Source organism: Phalangium opilio, unplaced genomic scaffold (genome assembly GCF_054372755.1).
Source record: "Phalangium opilio isolate 3A_F unplaced genomic scaffold, DU_Popi_V2 ptg000024l_1, whole genome shotgun sequence".
NCBI classification, from domain to species: domain Eukaryota; kingdom Metazoa; phylum Arthropoda; class Arachnida; order Opiliones; family Phalangiidae; genus Phalangium; species Phalangium opilio.
This window is the reverse complement of record NW_028324155.1, coordinates 9,828,038-9,845,209: the sequence shown is the minus strand read 5'-3', so window position 1 is coordinate 9,845,209 and position 17,172 is coordinate 9,828,038. Positions and strand designations below refer to the sequence as shown.

At 35.9% G+C, this 17,172-nt stretch overlaps 3 protein-coding genes and 1 long non-coding RNA gene across 5 annotated transcripts in view; 3 read left to right on the top strand and 1 right to left on the bottom strand.

The window, feature by feature from the left end:
• Positions 1–4,457, top strand: part of Syx1A (Syntaxin 1A) — a 34,667-nt gene extending 30,210 nt beyond the window's left edge. For both annotated transcript variants that reach the window (XM_089868723.1, XM_089868722.1), the window contains one exon: positions 132–4,457. In XM_089868723.1, the coding sequence (XP_089724849.1) occupies positions 132–212 (81 nt within the window). In that variant the 3' untranslated portion in view covers positions 213–4,457. The remainder of the gene's footprint in view (positions 1–131) is intronic.
• A 510-nt stretch (positions 4,458–4,967) lies between these two features.
• Positions 4,968–7,739, top strand: LOC149692802 (uncharacterized). Its single transcript, XM_089868721.1, has 4 exons — positions 4,968–5,731; positions 6,260–6,605; positions 6,666–7,029; positions 7,100–7,739. The coding sequence occupies exons 2-4, from the start codon at positions 6,301–6,303 to the stop codon at positions 7,571–7,573; spliced, it is 1,143 nt and encodes a 380-aa protein (XP_089724847.1). The 5' UTR covers positions 4,968–5,731; positions 6,260–6,300; the 3' UTR covers positions 7,574–7,739.
• A 72-nt stretch (positions 7,740–7,811) lies between these two features.
• FER (tyrosine-protein kinase Fer) lies at positions 7,812–16,931 on the top strand. Its single transcript, XM_089868713.1, has 14 exons — positions 7,812–7,961; positions 8,793–8,845; positions 8,932–9,003; positions 9,079–9,475; positions 10,158–10,254; positions 10,327–10,657; positions 10,731–10,976; positions 11,034–11,316; positions 11,841–12,215; positions 12,303–12,479; positions 12,950–13,163; positions 13,609–13,884; positions 15,590–15,712; positions 15,861–16,931. Coding segments are annotated over exons 3-14 (2,670 nt in total). The 5' UTR covers positions 7,812–7,961; positions 8,793–8,845; positions 8,932–9,001; the 3' UTR covers positions 16,010–16,931.
• On the bottom strand, positions 14,366–14,967 carry LOC149692801 (uncharacterized). Its single transcript, XR_016382875.1, has 2 exons — positions 14,550–14,967; positions 14,366–14,440 (listed from the first exon to the last, which is right to left on the bottom strand). It is a non-coding gene; the product is annotated as an uncharacterized LOC149692801 (long non-coding RNA).
• Positions 16,932–17,172: the final 241 nt, after the last annotated feature.

Genomic DNA, 17,172 nt, shown 5'->3' with positions numbered 1-17,172 from the left:
AGTTGGTTCCCCCCACCCCCCATCGCCTCTTTTTTCTATCATTTCAAGTGTCCGACCTCAATGAGAGTTTAAAGTTTGGCCTGACAAAGTAATTAACGTTTATCTTTTAATTTTGTTCCGGCAATTTGCAGAAGAAGATCATGATCTTGATCTGCGTCGTAATTCTGGTGGTGGTGCTGGTCTCGACACTAGGAGGAGTGTTGGGATTGTAGAATAATTTAAACAAACAAACATACAAAAAAAAAACCACACGTAAAAACAGTCTGAATCTGCCTTTGCCGGTTGGAGACGCGCTGGTAATCTGGTACATGACACTATCTTTCTCCGTAATATCCTGACCTCCTTGACCCCCCAGTCCCCCCTTGACCCCTAAAAGTACACTTCTACATCGTCCTAAAGAAAGAAAAACTACACATTCCAAAAATTTACGTAAATTCCATAGTTAAAGTGACGTAAATACGTTTTTTTCTCTAACTCTAATTCCACGAAAAACAAAAAAGCTTAAGAAAAATTGGTAACTAAAAATCATCGCTTTATCTCAATCTCTTTCTCTCTCTCTCAATCTTGACCCCTCTTTGACCTCTTGACGTCATAACCCCGCCCCCCCGCGTAGTTTATAGATAACTATCCCAATTTAAAAAAAATAAAAATGTGGCTGCCTATGACCTACGACCCCTAAACGTCTTTACTAAAATTAACCAAAAAAAAGTCGTTTTAAATATATTATAGATTAAAAAAATAAAAAAACAATCGGGAAATATATAAATGTTTTTTCTAATGTTTATTAATTATTTTTTGAAACAAACAAAAAACAAATCATCATCGTCAATCGTAGGAAATTAAAGAAATTAACAAAAATTATATATAAAAACCAAAAGCTGTCTTCATCAATGTTATACCAAATAAACAAAACTGCTTTTTCTCGATGTTCTAATATCTATAAGTGAATAAAAACAAAACCCCCCCAAACAAAAAAACAATTAAAAAAAACAACGTGTTAATTTGTGGAGAAAAACAAAACGAACTATTACGTCTACGAATAAAAAAACAAAAAAAAATAAAACCAGCGCAAATTCGACCAGTGAAGGTACATTCTGTGGAATTACTTAAAAATAAGTGCATGCAAAAAAAAATAAAGAAATATATTTAAAAAACAACAACAACAACATAAGAATAAAAAAAAGGTCTTCATTCGCAATAATCTTAACTCTAAATATTCTACTGAATTTAAGCAGTAGTTAATCGTATTATTTTTAACAATATTCTCTCTAAAAAAACAAAGATTTCATCAAAAAAAAAACAAAGAATGATTTCCCCATATTGTGATAATCGTGTTAATTATATATATAAAAATAACGCGGCCTTTTTTTAAAAAGGCTCCTTAATATTATTGTTGTATAAAAAAAAATAATTATAAAAAAAAAACAAAAGCAAAATATTAGGATAAAGGTTTAAAAAACAAGATATATTGAAATTGAATGATGAAAAACAATGAGACGACGCTCTTACATAAGTGGAATGGAAAGTTGTTTTTAGGAAATTGAAACGCATTTTTTTTGAGAGAGCTATTTAACGAAAAACAAAAGCATAATACGAAAAGAGAAAAACAAAAAAAGGAACGGTATCCGTGGGAAAAAAAAACAATTTAAAAATTTAACGTAAATTTAAATTAAATTAAAACGAACCAATAGAGATATAAATATATGGCTATATTTAATACCTAAAATAGTTTTTTAAATAATTTCAGTAAACATAAATGTTCATTTTACGGTAATTATTTCGTAAACAACAAACAAACGTAAAAAACTTAAAAGGAAGTTTCACACCCCCCCCCCCTCCCCGCCCTCATTTTATTACGTAGGAAAAAAATAATAAATGAAATACGCTAATGAACCCTTTAGTATAAAGGCAAACGAAAAACATTGTAGGAAAAAACAAATTGTTTTTTTAAAAATGTACTTATTTATTTATTTCTAAGACATTCCATATTTCCGTATTATTTGTTATTTTTAATATTTATTTTATTTGTAATTAAGATTATTTTAATTTAATTTAATTTAATTTATTATTAAGTTGTTTATATTTATAATTAATTTAAAAGGGAAACTCTACTCTTAAATAAATTGTACCTTTATTCTTAAAAAATATAAATATATGTTTAAAAAAACAAAAAACAAAAACAAATTTGTTTTCATTTGCTGAAAATAAATATTAACATAGGCCCAACGCGCAACTTTAAAAAAAAAAAGGTTGTCGATTCTACTTAAAAAAACAAATAATTAACTAACCGTAATTTAAAAGTTTTAAATAATTATTAAATCGTGTTGTGGGGGAGTATATTTAATTAAAACAAAAATTAATCATTTTTAATATAGGAAAAAATATTTAGTTTAATCGCGAGACTTAATTAAAATTAAAATCAGCCGCTGATTTAATTATGGTGCGAAAAAAAAAAAATAAATAAACACCGGGCCAGAAAAAAAAAGGTGCAACGATTCAAAACTTAATTAAATTAATTAAACTCTCCGATTTAACTAAACATTTAATTATAATTAAATAATGATTACGGTAGGATTAAAATTTTCATTCGCATTTTTTAGACGTCAGGATCCGGATACATTTTTAAACCTACGTCTATAAAATTCAATAGAAAATTTTTTTTTTTAGAAAAATTATCGATAAAATTTATTTTCCAAAAATAAATAAATAAATAAATTAATTAATTAAAAACTCGGGTGTTTAAAAAAAATAAAATAAAATACATAAAAAATAAATACAAACTACATCGATGTGTTTTCACATTTTGAAAACTCTTTAGACGTCTCTCTTTCAATTTTCGTGCGTTCCATAAATAAAAATAAAACAACAAAATAAAAAACAAAGTAAATAAACAAAATACAAGAATTTTTTCTCTTTAAAAAGATTGTTGCTAAAAAAAATACCAAAAAGCTGGAATCGACGTGTTTTACATAAAATTTAAACGAAAATAAAAAACATTACGATGAATTGGTGTTAGTTACGATTAATATATAATTAACAAAATGGCCTAAAATAATTAAATTAAATTAAATTAATTAAAGGATGATTAAAATTTAAGAAAAAAAAATAAAAACAATTTTTTTTCGGTAGAAAAACAAATCCAATAAAATGGATTAGAAAATAAAATTATTTCTAAATAAATTTATTGAAAATGTCAGATCACGCGCGTAAATAAAAAGACAAAATAAAAGTATACTATTTTATTTTTTATATTAGATAAAATAAAATAACGGAAAAAGAAAAATAAAAATAAATGAAAATTTCTTTGTTGTTTAAAAATCAAGACGAAAAGAAATTAAAAACTAGAAATTAAAACAAACAAACTTTAGCAAATTGAAAATGAAACAAAACAGACTTTCGCTCTTAAAAATTGCAGCACATAGTAGGAGTTAAAGGTCACGCCCCCCCCTTTTTAGTATTTAATAAACAAAAACAAATTCCGTTTTTTCTAAAAAAAAAATAACTTTGAAGACAAAAAACAACAACAACATTAACTTAGATATTTGGGGTTTAAAAATTAATGTAAATATTACTTTAAATTAAATTAAATTTAATTAAAACACACGTGCAATATATTAAAATATATATAAAGTAGTTTATAAAAGAATGTAAAAATAAACTTTCTTATACAAAAAAAAATGAAATACAACTCGAAATGTTGAACTTCTCTTTAAAATTTGGAGAGGAAATTTTATAGAGAAAAATATTTCGTTTTGTAAAAAATTATTATCCCTTGAATTTTTTAAATTAGTAACGGTAATTAAATTAAATTATTACTAAAATTAAACCAAACCAAAAAAAAAAGTAGAAGTTTAAAGAAAAAAAAACAAATTGTCTATAAAAATTGCCTTGCCTTGCAAAAACAAAAATTAATAAAAAAACAAATGTGTGTTGGCCTTTTCATAACAACAAAAAAAAAATAATATTAAAAGAAAAATTAATCGGGCAAAAAAAAAAAGTTGAGTTAATTAAAATCATCTCTATTCTAAGTAAAAGTCGCCAATGTTCATTCAAAGAAATATCTAGTAGAGATTTAAAGATGGTTATCAAAATTTGGGCTACGCGCGAGATATTATTCATTTTTACAAAATCTTATGTACAAACTGTATTAAAAAAAAGAAGAAGAAAACTATAGAGCACCCAGCTACGTTTAAATACATTTTTTCAGTCAAAAGAAACAAACCTAAAAATTACTACGTTGAAGAGGCTATGCACCTTCAGAATCATTTCATTGTAAATACTGTTTACAATAAATTGTGGTTTGGTCACATACGTCACTTTTGCATTGAGACAAAAATAGGGAACGCCCCCTCCCCCTCCCCGACCGCCTTTCTCAGACACGTGGACTTTAAAAATAATAAAATCCACGTGCTTAATTTGGCGCGTGAAATGGGAAAAGCCCGCCAAATGAAGCGCGCGCCTGGTAATATGGATTATGGCGCGTGAAATGGGAAAAGCCCGCCAAATGAAGCGCGAGCCTGGTAATTTTGCGCGTGAAATGGGAAAAGCCCGCCAAATGAAGCGCGCGCTTGGTAACTTGGCGCGTGAAATGGGAGAAGCGCGCGCCTGGTAATTTGGCGCGTGAAAAACATCCTCAAAAGCCCTTTAGCCGTATTGGTTGGCGTTGAATATTGATAGGGGTGATGATGACTACTTTAACCCGGCGCGACAGCCTTTCTCTTCGTAAAGACAGCTTGAACAAAACCAGGAGACAAATGATGTTCGTGACAATGGAATATTTCACGGACGAAAAATACTAGCGTAGATTTATTTATTTGAGGAATCCGTCAAAAATAAAAACAAAAGTCTGATGACGTGACAGCCATACGAAAGAAATAAATTTTTAAGCAAACTTATTTGCGAATTTGTAAAATTGAAAGTGAAAATTGTTTTCCAAAAAAAAAGGGCTTGCCGCAATGTCAGGGATGGAAGTCCCTCGGTATACGTTGCCGCGTTAGAAGTAAATAACGTCATGTAGGCGTAGCGACAGCTAGTACTCTCGCTCGGTGGGTGAAAACGTACAAGTGTTTTATTCCAAATTCTGTAAAACAAAATTTGTCATTTCGAATAGAACGTCGGCAGAGTCGAAACACCTGACAACTGTTTTCCTCTACTAACCCATTTTGCTGGAAGAAGAAGAATCATATTCGAAGTACGCCGGTAAATATAGCCTTCTTAAAGTACGCGTCGCGAGGTGTCGGACATTGGTCAAAATCGGTATCGTAACCGAACCTCGAAAGCAAACCAAAATTACGCGGCTTTTCAGAAAGGGGTATAATTCTTATTGGGTGTTCAATCGGTGGTCAGGTGGCCTTATTACTTATCGCAAATCGTGCCAAGTGTCCCTCCCCTCGCTATTTATTTCTCAAATTATAAATTAAAATCGTCGTATTTCGTCAAGTACAAAACGATAACCTTGAATTGTTTAGCGATTTGTCGGTAACGTTACAAAGGTACAAAACTTACCACGGTATAGTTTAATAACTCCCCCATTGAAGTTAAAACAATGCGTAGTAGGTGCGCGCGGTAGTAGGGTTTGAAATAAATTTACAGGAACTGCCTTGTACCGAATAACTTATTGTTAAAGAAAGCTTAGTTGGACTTCGTGCTACGAAATATTTTAACCCGAGTCTTCAATCCTTTTACTGAAAAACTAAAATTATACCGTTCTTCGTTAGTCAAGTAAAACTAGGTAAGGTTTCTCTGTTTTTTTTTCGCGCTGTACCACTACAGTTTGTTGTTAATATTGGGGTTATAACAAATTAAACGAAAACCCATGTGGCGTTTTTCAAGGTATATGTTAATAATAACTGTACATCACGAGGTTGTGACTTTTTTTCTCTCCCCATTTTGCTGTTCAATGGTAAAGTTACCGCCGAGGGAGTAGTCACTCAGGCTGTATTTTACTTCAGTAGAAGCGTATAGGAATTAATGTTAGGACGGCGTCCGTAGACCTTGGTTCGTATCGGCGAAATATTATTTATTTAGTTTGTTAGTGAACGTCCCCTCGGTTTAGTCGTAAACTTTCAAAGGTCTACGTGGAGGTTTTCCGAGTAGAAAACAGAGAATCGTATATCTGTTTTGCTAATTCATTTTCGCGCTAAATTCCTCAAGGTTTTAGCCGGCTAGAAAGTACACTCTTAAAAACAAACTTTTATTTTCGAAAACGGAACTTTGTTTCGGTACTAACCCTTTTGAAAGCCGATTTTTTTTATTGTAGATAATTTGGAAGCGAAAACGGCGATTTTGTTAAGACGGAAAATGAATATCGCCGCGATATTTTTATCATTGTATTTCGGTGGAATTTTGGCCATCGATGAAAAATCTATCGTAACGAATGAGACACCCGGAGGTATTTTAGAAGGTGATACTACGATAATGAGAAATGAAAGTACGATTGGAACAAATGAAACAACCGGAAATTGGACGTCGTCCGATGATACGGAGAATACTACCACTTCCGGTTCCGAAGAGGGTACTATGGCGCGTTTTTCCCCGGTGGATTTGGCGCATATATTAGAGAACGATATGGATTCTAGCGATCCATTCGCCTTCAATAAATCCAGGTGAGTTGAAGCGCGTTTTCTTTATGGTTTTAGTATTTGAACTCTCTCGTTTATTGGCAGCCTGGATCCGACGATCGGTACTCATATCATAGCGCCATGCATGTACAACAAGGATTCATTTTGCGCCCAAAATATCCCATTGACTAGTCTCAACGCCCCGGCAGTTGTCCTGGACATGAGGGGAGTTGTTTGGGATAACGCCACCGCTAGTATCCGCCTAGAAGACGTCGTTCAATGGGAAACCATCAACGGGAACATTCCAAACGGTTCCATAGTGCTTTTCGAAACTGGTTGGAGTCGTTTTTGGTCCAACAGTACCGCTTACCGCGGATCCGACTCCGCCATTGATCCAATTCAGTTTGTCTTCCCCGATATTGACGTGTCAGTCGCTAACTGGTTGGTCAATGGAAGAAACTTTACAGGGGTAAGTTATTTGAAGCCCCAAACTGTCTATCTATAAATTCGTAGACTTGACCTTGGAGACGATTTATTAGGTTGGTATCGATACCTACTCGCTGGAACGAGGAAATGCCACGGAAGTTCACGAAATCTTAGCCAGTCATAACATGTTCGTTATGGAAAACTTGGTTAACTTGGATTACCTTGAGGCTCACGGTACCGAATTGACCGTGGTACCTTTAAAAGTGCAAGGAGCCGGGGCTGTACCTTGCGGAGTCATTGCCAAGGGCAAAGGCGAACCCGTTTTGCATCCACCACCGGTCAAACCCGAACCGTCAACGACTCTGGCAACTACTACTATTCCGGAGGTGACCACCGCGTCTCCAGCCATTTCGACAACTGAAAGCTCAAATAGCAACGTCATTCCCGACTCTCAAGAAAGCTCAAAAACTCCCAATTCCTCGGTCCACTTTCAACCGGCTAATATTTTGATGATTCTTTCGTGCATTTTCTTGGGAATCATAAGTTTCGGACGTCAGGAAAAGTTTCAATTTCATTATCTTTATTAACTCAATACATGTTTTTAATTAGAATTTAAATGGAATTATTACGTATTGTTATTGTACATAACATTTTGTTTTTGTTTGTAATATTTGTATTTATCGAAGACGTTTCTATATTAAATCACGAACACCGCTCACGCTTATTATAATTAAAGATATTATATATATTTAAAATTTACAAATTTTTGAAAAATAAACTATTTTATAAATAAAGCGCGGGATGTCGCTAGCGAGCTTAGCGGAAGTTTGTTTCCCCACCCCACTCCTCCCAGTCTCCCACTTTCCTACTGAGTGAGGGAAAGTTTAATCTTGTCAAGTTTAAAACTAATTTTAATGAATTGAAATAAGTTTAAGGTAAAGAAATCATCTATATACGTTTGGAATAATCATTAATGTAAGTAATTCCATAAGTTTTAGGGGTATTTATTTCGTAGTACTTAAAAGAAGTGCTAAAAAACGCAAATTAACTTAAGCCTTGGCTAATGACTTTGACAAGAAGCACTTTTAAATGTGGGTGGTGGTGGGTTCTCCCCCCCCCCCCGGCACCCCATGGCTAGTTTTCAACCTTAGGGGCACTATTTTGAAAGGTTTCCTTACACACGAAGAAGCCCCTTAATGAGTAAGCCTATTAATGTTATACGTAGTAGGGTAGGGTGGTTGTAAACCTTCTTCATTTTTGTCCAACATCGCAAATGCTAATTTGTTAATAGTGGTCAGCGAGAATTTACCATCACGCGGGAGGAGGGGGGGGGGACTTCCAAAAATTGCTTCCGCGTTAGATGTTACCTTTGTCAATGATAAAGACTTTCTCAATTGTATCGTATAAAGGAAAAGTGTATCGTATAAAGGAAATGTGTATCGTATAAAGGAATAGTGTATCGTATAAAGGAATAGTGTATCGTATAAAGGAATAGTGTATCGTATAAAGGAATAGTGTATCGTATAAAGGAATAGTGTATCGTATAAAGGAATAGTGTATCGTATAAAGGAATAGTGTATCGTATAAAGGAATAGTGTATCGTATAAAGGAATAGTGTATCGTATAAAGGAATAGTGTATCGTATAAAGGAATAGTGTATCGTATAAAGGGGATGTATGCATGTATCGAAAATTTGGGATGGTTACGAATGTTCCTCAAACTGGCCCAAACTTAAAAATAAAAAAAATTAAAAATTTACCCCAAAATTACTGACAGATTGTAAATTTGTAAATTTTTCAATGTTAGATGAAGTCCCGTTTTCAAAGACTGTACCGTTTGAGACCTTTTCCGCAATTATGGTAGGCTCCTGATAATAAAGTGAAAATAAATACCAATTAAGCTTATCGTTTTTGATATGATAAATGTTTATGGTTCAAATATATAGATGTTGCCTGTTTCGAAATCAACTTGTAGTTTTGCTTTTCGAATCTTTGATTGAATTGTAACCAGTAAAAATGTATTAGTATAAACGTAACCCCCCCCCCCTTTTATTCGAGCCCTTTGTCCGAGACAATTTGTTATAAATGTTTAGGAATAACAGTATGGGTTTCGCGGAAAACCTTCAAAGCAAGACTTCGCACGAAGCTTTGGTGTCTTTACAAGACGCCGAACTTCGTTTATTGGAAAATATGAGAAAATGCATCTCGCTCAGAGTGAAATGCGATCGAGAGTACGCCGTGGCCTTGAATTCCATTCACGCTCAAGCTTTAAAAGTAGAACAAACGGAGGAATTAAAAAGCAGTATCGTGGCCAGGGCATGGACCTCGATCATCGAAGAAACGAACAGTCTCAGCCATCTAGTCAAACAAAACGCCGATTTCCTGGCCACTAGAACCTTAGAAACATTGACTAATTTGATATCGGAGAAACGCGCCTTGAGGAAACATTACGTCGAGGAACACACCAGAATTCACGGAAATCTCTCAAAGGTAAACCACGCACGCGACTCAAAGCCAAATTAATTTGACCATCCTTAATTTGGCCTTAATTTCTATTAACGCTAATATTTTGGGAGATAGATTTGTAAGTACCCGAGGGACAATTTAACGTTAGATTAATTAACCCGAGGATTAATAATCGCGAAGGCATTAAAGGGAGGGTGAAGTAGAAAATCAAGTGATTTTTTATCGATTCTACTAAATATAATAGCAGTCTGCATAGTCAATCATTCAGGAAATACTTCCGAGTGAATTTAAAATTCAAATTAGGTTTAGATTTTAAGGATAATTTTAAACAAGGACTGCCGACCAATCACGTAACGCCCTGCCTTTATATTAAAAAAATTCTCGTGGCACGTTCCGTGTCGAATGAAATTTATCACGAGATTTGATCAAATTTGCGCGCGACGTGATAATCGTGGCGCGAGACATGGAGCGTGCCACGAGAATTTTGTTAATAGAAAGGCAGGGCCTTACGCGATTGGTCGGAGGACCTTCTTTAAAATTATCCTTAAAATCTGAACCTAATTTGAATTTTAGAATCATTCGGAGTTGGTATTTCCTGAATGTTTGACTATGCAGACTGGTCTTATAATTAGTAGAAGAATCGATAAAAAATCACTTGATTTTCTACTTCACCCTCCCTTTAAGATTAATCTCGAGATCAATTTAGATTCGAGAAAATGTCGTGAAAATTAAAATTGAATACGAAAAATGTATGGAGTCCTGGAAAATTGCCAAAGCTAAATACGAAGATCAGTACATTAAAGGTTAATTAATTAAATTAATCAATCGTAATTAATTAAATAAAAATTAATTTGATCGTAATCAACAAACACTAGGAAAAAGTAACAAAAAATTAGAAGAATTGAAAGAAAAATACCAAAAAAGTACTAGAAAACTTCATCGTTTACACAACGAATACGTTTTATTACTATGCGAAGCTTCGGAATACGAAGCGCGATTGCGAACAGTTCTAATCCCCGATCTACTCGAATACCAACAAATTGTCTTGCAAGAATCGGTGGAAACGTGGAAATCAATCCTGAAGGAATACTCTCATTACACGGACGTCACCAGCGAAGGCTTTCAAGCCATTCAAAAGAAAATGAGGGACACCGTCGACAGAGTTACCGGCGAAGAGGAGTACAAAGAATTCTCAATTAAAAATAAGTAATACTTAAGTGTTTCATTTAAAATTGAGATTATTTATAATTATTAATTAAGGATTATTGACCCCTTTCAGGTCAGTTCCTTTGGAACCGGTGTCTTTTCAATTCGAAGAGAGCATCCTAGAGGATTACGCTGGCAAATTAAAAGCCGCCGAGTTGACGGTGGACGATTTCACCTTTGACGCGTTAAAAGCCAAAATGGAGGAAGTTTGGAGCAAATTAACTCAAATTAAAGGAGATATTAAGAGCCGGGAAAATCAAATGACTCAATACGAAGCCGAGATCACCGCCTTAAGAAGAACGGCCGATACCGCCTTAACGTAAATTAATAATTAACTCGTTACGAACTTCGTTAATGAACTTTTTCATTAATTAAGGCTAAGCGTCAAGAAACGCGCTGTTGATATTTTAAAGAAACAATTAGGAGAATTAAAGTGCCAAGAAGAAATTCTAAAGAAGCTATGGGAGATTTTGGACGCTCCTTTGAACATGGTCGGACCCGAAGGACCTCCTCCTGGTCTGGAATTGGAAGATACCACCACGGGCGCTAACAAAATGGACGCCGCCGCCGAAACCGCCAGCATCACCAGCCATAAAGTTGGCCGATCCGCTAAAGTTGTCATTGACAGAATTTGCAATCAACTTCATATTAAACGAAATGTAAATTTAATTAATTAGCGCAAGTTTTTAATGATATCTTGTAATTACTTCGTAATACAGGGTTCATACAAACCTGGAAAAATCAGGGAAAACCTCAGGGAATAATCAGGGAAATAAATAGTTGACAAAAACCTCAGGGAAAATTCAGGGAAATTTCGAATTTTTAGTAAAATTCAGGGAAATTTCGAATTTTTAGTAAAATTCAGGGAAATCAGGGAAATTTGCGTCAAACAGGGGCCGAGTAATTAAGCAAAATGTTCGTAAACATCCCCTCCATAGGATTAACATTACACTATACTTTGGAGGCTCATAACTCTGGTTCTACTAGAGATACGGGGATGCCCTTTGAGTATGATATAGCCCTATTTGTCCCCCCCCCCTTCGTTAACGGGAAAAGCCTAGAAAATTCAGGGAATTATATGGGGAAAAACCTGGAAATCTCAGGGAAATTGGTTTTCCAAAAGTTGTATGAACCCTGTAATATGTGTAATTATTTTTACAATAAATCATTGTATCGTTGTCAGCCAGGTGAAGCTTCTCCCAAGCTTCCTCCGCGCAGTACCGTCGTTTTCAATAACTCGAAAGCCAGTCCTTTAGCCAAGAAATCATCGGTTAATAATATCAGTATGGAAGATGGGGCACCGGATTTATTGGGTCTTCACGACCACGATGACCGAGACGACAAAAGTCGAGCCAATCTCTCCTCTTCCAAGGAAATGAAAGATTTGAGGGACGAAGATTGGTTCCACGGAGTTTTACCTCGCGAAGAAGTCATCAGGTTGTTAGTCAAAGATGGCGATTATTTAGTCAGAGAAACGCTAAGGAACGACGAGAGTCAGATTGTCCTGTCCGCTAATTGGCAAGGATACAAACATTTTATCGTCCAAACAACCGCCGATGTAAGTAAATATTAAATAATGAATTTTATTATTTTAATTGACTAATTGGTGTTTATTTTAATTGACTAATTGTTGTTTATCTTGAAGGGGAAATTTCGTTTTGAAGGACCCGCTTTTAACACGATACGAGAATTAATCAAATACCAACAGAATTGCGGTCTTCCCGTCACCATCAGATCGGGGGCCATTCTAAGAAACCCCATTTTAAGGGAGAGATGGGAACTCAACAACGATGACGTTCAATTACTCGAGAAAATAGGAAGAGTACGTTTTCATTTCATTTGATATTAATATTTGAGGTTAAAGGCCGACTTCCATCGAAAAGAGTTCTAGCGAACTGAAAACCGAGCATCGAGACTAACAATTAAGCGACCGTGCCGATTTTCGAATCCCCGCTGGGTTAAAAGATGGAAGGGTTCTAGCGGCTAACTGAAAGCCGTGCAATGTGGTTCTAGCGAACTGAAGATACACAGTAGAGAATTTCCTTCAGGGGAAAGCAACAATTCGAAAGGAAATAAATTTAAAGGGATTTCTATTGTTCATCTTCAGTTCGCTAGAACCTCCACATTGCACGGCTTTCAGTTAGCTAGAACCCTTCCATCTTTTACCCCAGCGGGGATTCAAAAATCGGCACGGTCGCTTAATTGTTAGTCTCGATGCTCGGTTTTCAGTTCGCTAGAACTCTTTTCGCTGCTGGAAGTCGGCCTTTAACGAGTAATTTAATTGTTCTTTAGGGAAACTTTGGCGACGTTTACAAAGCGATTTTAAAATCAACTTCCGAAGAAGTGGCGGTTAAAACGTGTCGTATGAATCTTCCCGATGAACAAAAGAAAAAGTTCCTTCAAGAAGGTCGAATATTGAAACAATACGATCATCCAAACATTGTGAAATTCATCGGAATTGGAGTTCAAAAGCAGCCAATCATGATCGTCATGGAGCTAGTTCCAGGTATCTATTGATATTAACAGAAGTGAGATGAGACCAGAAGTACTGAGCTAACCAAATTCTTCACTCGGCGAAAGTGAATTAATATTCTTGATAAGACACCAACGGTTGGCCCTCTGGTAGCGGTTTCTGAGTTTCCCCTCCAAAACGTGAGACGCTCGCGGTGGTAGACGGCCGAACTAGATTCCAGCACCCGCGTCCGTGTTCCGCGGCTTTAGGTTGAGGGGAACTGGGGTAGGAAATGTTTTTGGAACTCGACCAATTTTTTTCTCTCAAGCGTAGGCGCGATTGAAGCGGCGTAAATCCTCAAATTTGTTCACTATTGCCAGGATCTATTACCAATGCTAGAGCCCTTCACTTCTAGTCTCATCTCACTTCTGATATTAATCCCTTAATTAGCTCGCTCCCGGCCGCCTTAATGAACTTGAAATAATAATTGTCGTTGCAGGAGGCTCTCTACTACTTTATTTGAGGAACAACAACCAAACTCTAACGGTCCCCCAATTATTGGCGCTGAGTATTCAGGCGGCGTCCGGGATGGAGTATTTGGAGGGCAAAGGGTGCATTCACCGCGATTTGGCCGCTAGGAATTGTCTGGTCGGAAGGGGCGACATCGTCAAAATATCCGACTTCGGAATGTCCCGCGAGGAAGAGGAATACATCGTTTCGGATGGCATGAAACAAATACCTATCAAGTGGACCGCCCCCGAAGCACTCAATTTTGGTAAGCAATTAAAGATGGGGGGGGCGTACATCTTGGGGACTAATAACGCGGGGGGGGGGGGGCAGGGTTCATACAACTTTTGGAAAACAAATTTCCCTGAGTTTTCTAGGTTTTTCCCCTATATGGAGTATCCCATGGAGCAAATGTTAACGAAGGAGAGGGGGGGGGAATAGGACTATTACATAATCAAAGGACATCCCCGTATCTCTAGTAGAACCAGAGTTATGAACCTCCAAAGTATAGTGTAATGTTAATCCTATGGAGGGGATGTTCACGAACATTTTGTTTAATTACTCGGCCCCTGTTTGACGCAAAAATCCCTGAATTTTCCCTGAGGTTTTTGTCAACTATTTATTTCCCTGATTTTGCCAGGTTTTCCCGGTTTTCCAGGTTTGTATGAACCCTGGGGGGAAGCATTTTTGGGTCTGAATTTTTTCCCAGAACCTTTTTTTCTCCCTTATAAGCTACCGGAGGGGGGGGGTTATGGTTTGAATTATTTACTTACCCTTTAGTCCACACTTTATTCTTGTTCAAGGACATAGTTAGGAACCACAGGCTAAAAAAGAGGAACTTTGTACTTAATGGAAGAATTTTTAAGAATAACAAGTAATAGGAGAGAACTGTTAGCCCCCCCCCCTGTAATTGCAAAGAGATAAGGTACTCACAGGAAGGCCTAAATTTAAAGGATATAATATATTGAGGGATGGTTCTTGTTACTTGGCGCCAGGGGCGAATGACTGTATGAGTAATCGCTTGTTAAGTGACTGACCCCTCGCTTTACTCCGAAATATCCTCTTTTCTAGCAAAAGTAATAAAACTTGGGATTGGCGACTCAGGGGCAGGCGGGGGTCCTTGTTACTTGAAAAGAGAAGAAAGGGACCTGTCACCTTGGCTCGAAAATGGGGGAGGGGAAGGGGGTTGGGGGTTTCTAAGTGACGCCGGCTAAGTCCCGGGCCGGGGGGAAACCAAACCGCATTCTGGTCCTGTGTTGCAATATTTGATGAAATCTCTCTCTGGCCCCAATGGGTTTAGTACCCGTCCGTTTAGGGGGTCATTTTGGAAAGTTTTACAATCCTGTCAATTTGAAATATGGCGGCCTATTCTTACTTGGGACAATTTTTGCTAGAAAAATATTCCTTTTAAGACTTGCTACTAAATTTTAAAGGAACTGCTACACAATTTTAAAGTGTATGTGACACGAATTTTCTTAATTTAATCATTTTACAACAATTATAAGCGAACCACGACGGTTGAGGGGGCAAATCAAATGGTTATATAGAGTAATGTCAGTTCTACTATGCGAACGTCATACCATAGAGTAGTGTCGATAGAGGGGGGAGTAGACTGTGTATCCCTCCCTCCAGGCGCGCTTTTGTAAGAGGGGATACTGTACGCGCCTGGTAGGGGGGGGTGACACTGAGCTAAGAGATAGAAGGGTATGACGTTTGCATACGTAGAACTGACATTACTCTAATTCTATCTCTTAGCTCAGTGTCATCCCCCCTACCAGGAGCGTACAGTATCCCCTCTTACAAAAGCGCGCCTAGAGGGAGGGATAAACAGTCTACTCCCCCCTCTACCGACACTACTCTATTAAAGCTTTTTAAAGCGTAAATTATTGGGATAGAAATTAATTGTAAGCGGGTGACGGATGGCGGCCATCTTGGGGGGAAATGATATATAAATAATTAAATATTTTTCAAAGGTAAATACACTTCGTTATGCGACGTTTGGAGTTTTGGTATATTGGCTTGGGAAATCATGTCTTTAGGCAGCACCCCTTATTGCGGACTTTCGAATAATCAAACCAGGGAATTAATTGATACTGGTAATTTAATCTCTTCTCTGTTATCATTTCCTTTTTGGAATCGAAATTCAGAAATTCATTCTCAGCGATATTTAATCTATCTTTTTTTAATTCCTCGTGACTCTGCCTCTCTCTCTTTCTCTCTCATCTCTCTCTCTCTGGTTCAAAGGGTACCGTTTACCGAATCCCGAAAATACCCCCGAAGCGGTTTACGAAATCTTGTTGCGTTGTTGGGAGTATACTCCAGAAAGGAGGCCTCATTTTAGAGAGATAAGAACGGTTTTGGAAGCTATCGCCGCTGAAATCGCTCAAACATAATGATAACTCCCCCTTCCTCTCTCTATCTAATAGTTCCTTTTGTTCCCCCCCCCCCCAAATAGATAGATTTCTTCTCGTTGTTCCGATTTAATTTCGTTAATCACGCAGTTTTTATTTTAATTACAATCGCGATTCTCTCTAGGATTAATCTTCGTCACAATGGCATTTAAGTTTTTTTTTTAGACTTTGGACGTTCCCTAGTCTTTTTGATACCAAAATGTTTTATAAGATTTTAATTATTAAAGATTAAAGATACGTTATTAAATATATTATTACGAAAGTATTAACCTATTATTTTAGCTTTATTAATTAAATATTAAATCCACCTTATTCCCCTTTCGCCGGAAGTTAGGCTTAGCTCGGGATTCATGGAGGTGAATAACGGGAAGAAATTCGTCTGTCGTCTGCTACATAAGCCAAAAATATGTACTGTAGCAGACGACAGACCAATTTATTCCCGTTACTCACCCCCCATGAATCCCGAGCTAAGCCTAACTTCCGGCGGAAGGGAATAAGGTGGATTAATGATCGTAGTTGTCTAGGAAACGTTAGAAAAGATCTGATTTTTTTCTTTTTTTTTTGGTTTTTTCGTTAGGATTTGTTTCAATTTTTAATTTAAACCTATTAAAAATTATCCCGTAATTATAATAGATTAATTTAATCAATTAAAGCTCTCAGGATATTTAGATTATATTGTTTTAAAAATGACGCGAGACGTAAAGTTTTTAATTAGAAAAGTGTTACTCATTAATTACAACACATTTTTTATTACATTGAAGTATTTTTAAATACCTGTAACCATTTTATCCTAAATAAGTGCATAATTATTTTAATACGCGCTACGTGATTAGTCAGCTCTAGTCTCGCCTTAAAAATGTGCCTTTGCAAATTATAGGGCCAGTATATTTACATCAAATTCTATGGATATAAAAATAACAATGGATTTTTATTTATTTTTTACGTATAAACATGGTGCCAATATATTGATTCCAATAAAATAGGAGTCTAAAAAATACGTTTCAAGTCATTTCATTACTATTTTCCTACATTTTCTTACGTATTAACGTATTTTTTATGATTTTAGGCCTACATTTATTTATTTATTTATTTATTGAATGAATGTGTTGTTCACAAAGTCAACAGTGTGACGTATGTGTGAACAT

What these genes read in the sequence shown, in the direction of transcription:
- LOC149692802 (XM_089868721.1), top strand. Translation starts at nt 6,301, where the DNA reads ATGAATATCGCCGCGATATTTTTATCATTGTATTTCGGTGGAATTTTG. An exon ending in TTCGCCTTCAATAAATCCAG is followed by an intron (nt 6,606 to 6,665) that starts GTGAGTTGAAGC and finishes GTTTATTGGCAG; the next exon opens with CCTGGATCCGACGATCGGTA. An exon ending in ATGGAAGAAACTTTACAGGG is followed by an intron (nt 7,030 to 7,099) that starts GTAAGTTATTTG and finishes ACGATTTATTAG; the next exon opens with GTTGGTATCGATACCTACTC.
- FER (XM_089868713.1), top strand. An exon ending in GAATTCTCAATTAAAAATAA is followed by an intron (nt 10,658 to 10,730) that starts GTAATACTTAAG and finishes GACCCCTTTCAG; the next exon opens with GTCAGTTCCTTTGGAACCGG. An exon ending in AACTTCATATTAAACGAAAT is followed by an intron (nt 11,317 to 11,840) that starts GTAAATTTAATT and finishes TATCGTTGTCAG; the next exon opens with CCAGGTGAAGCTTCTCCCAA.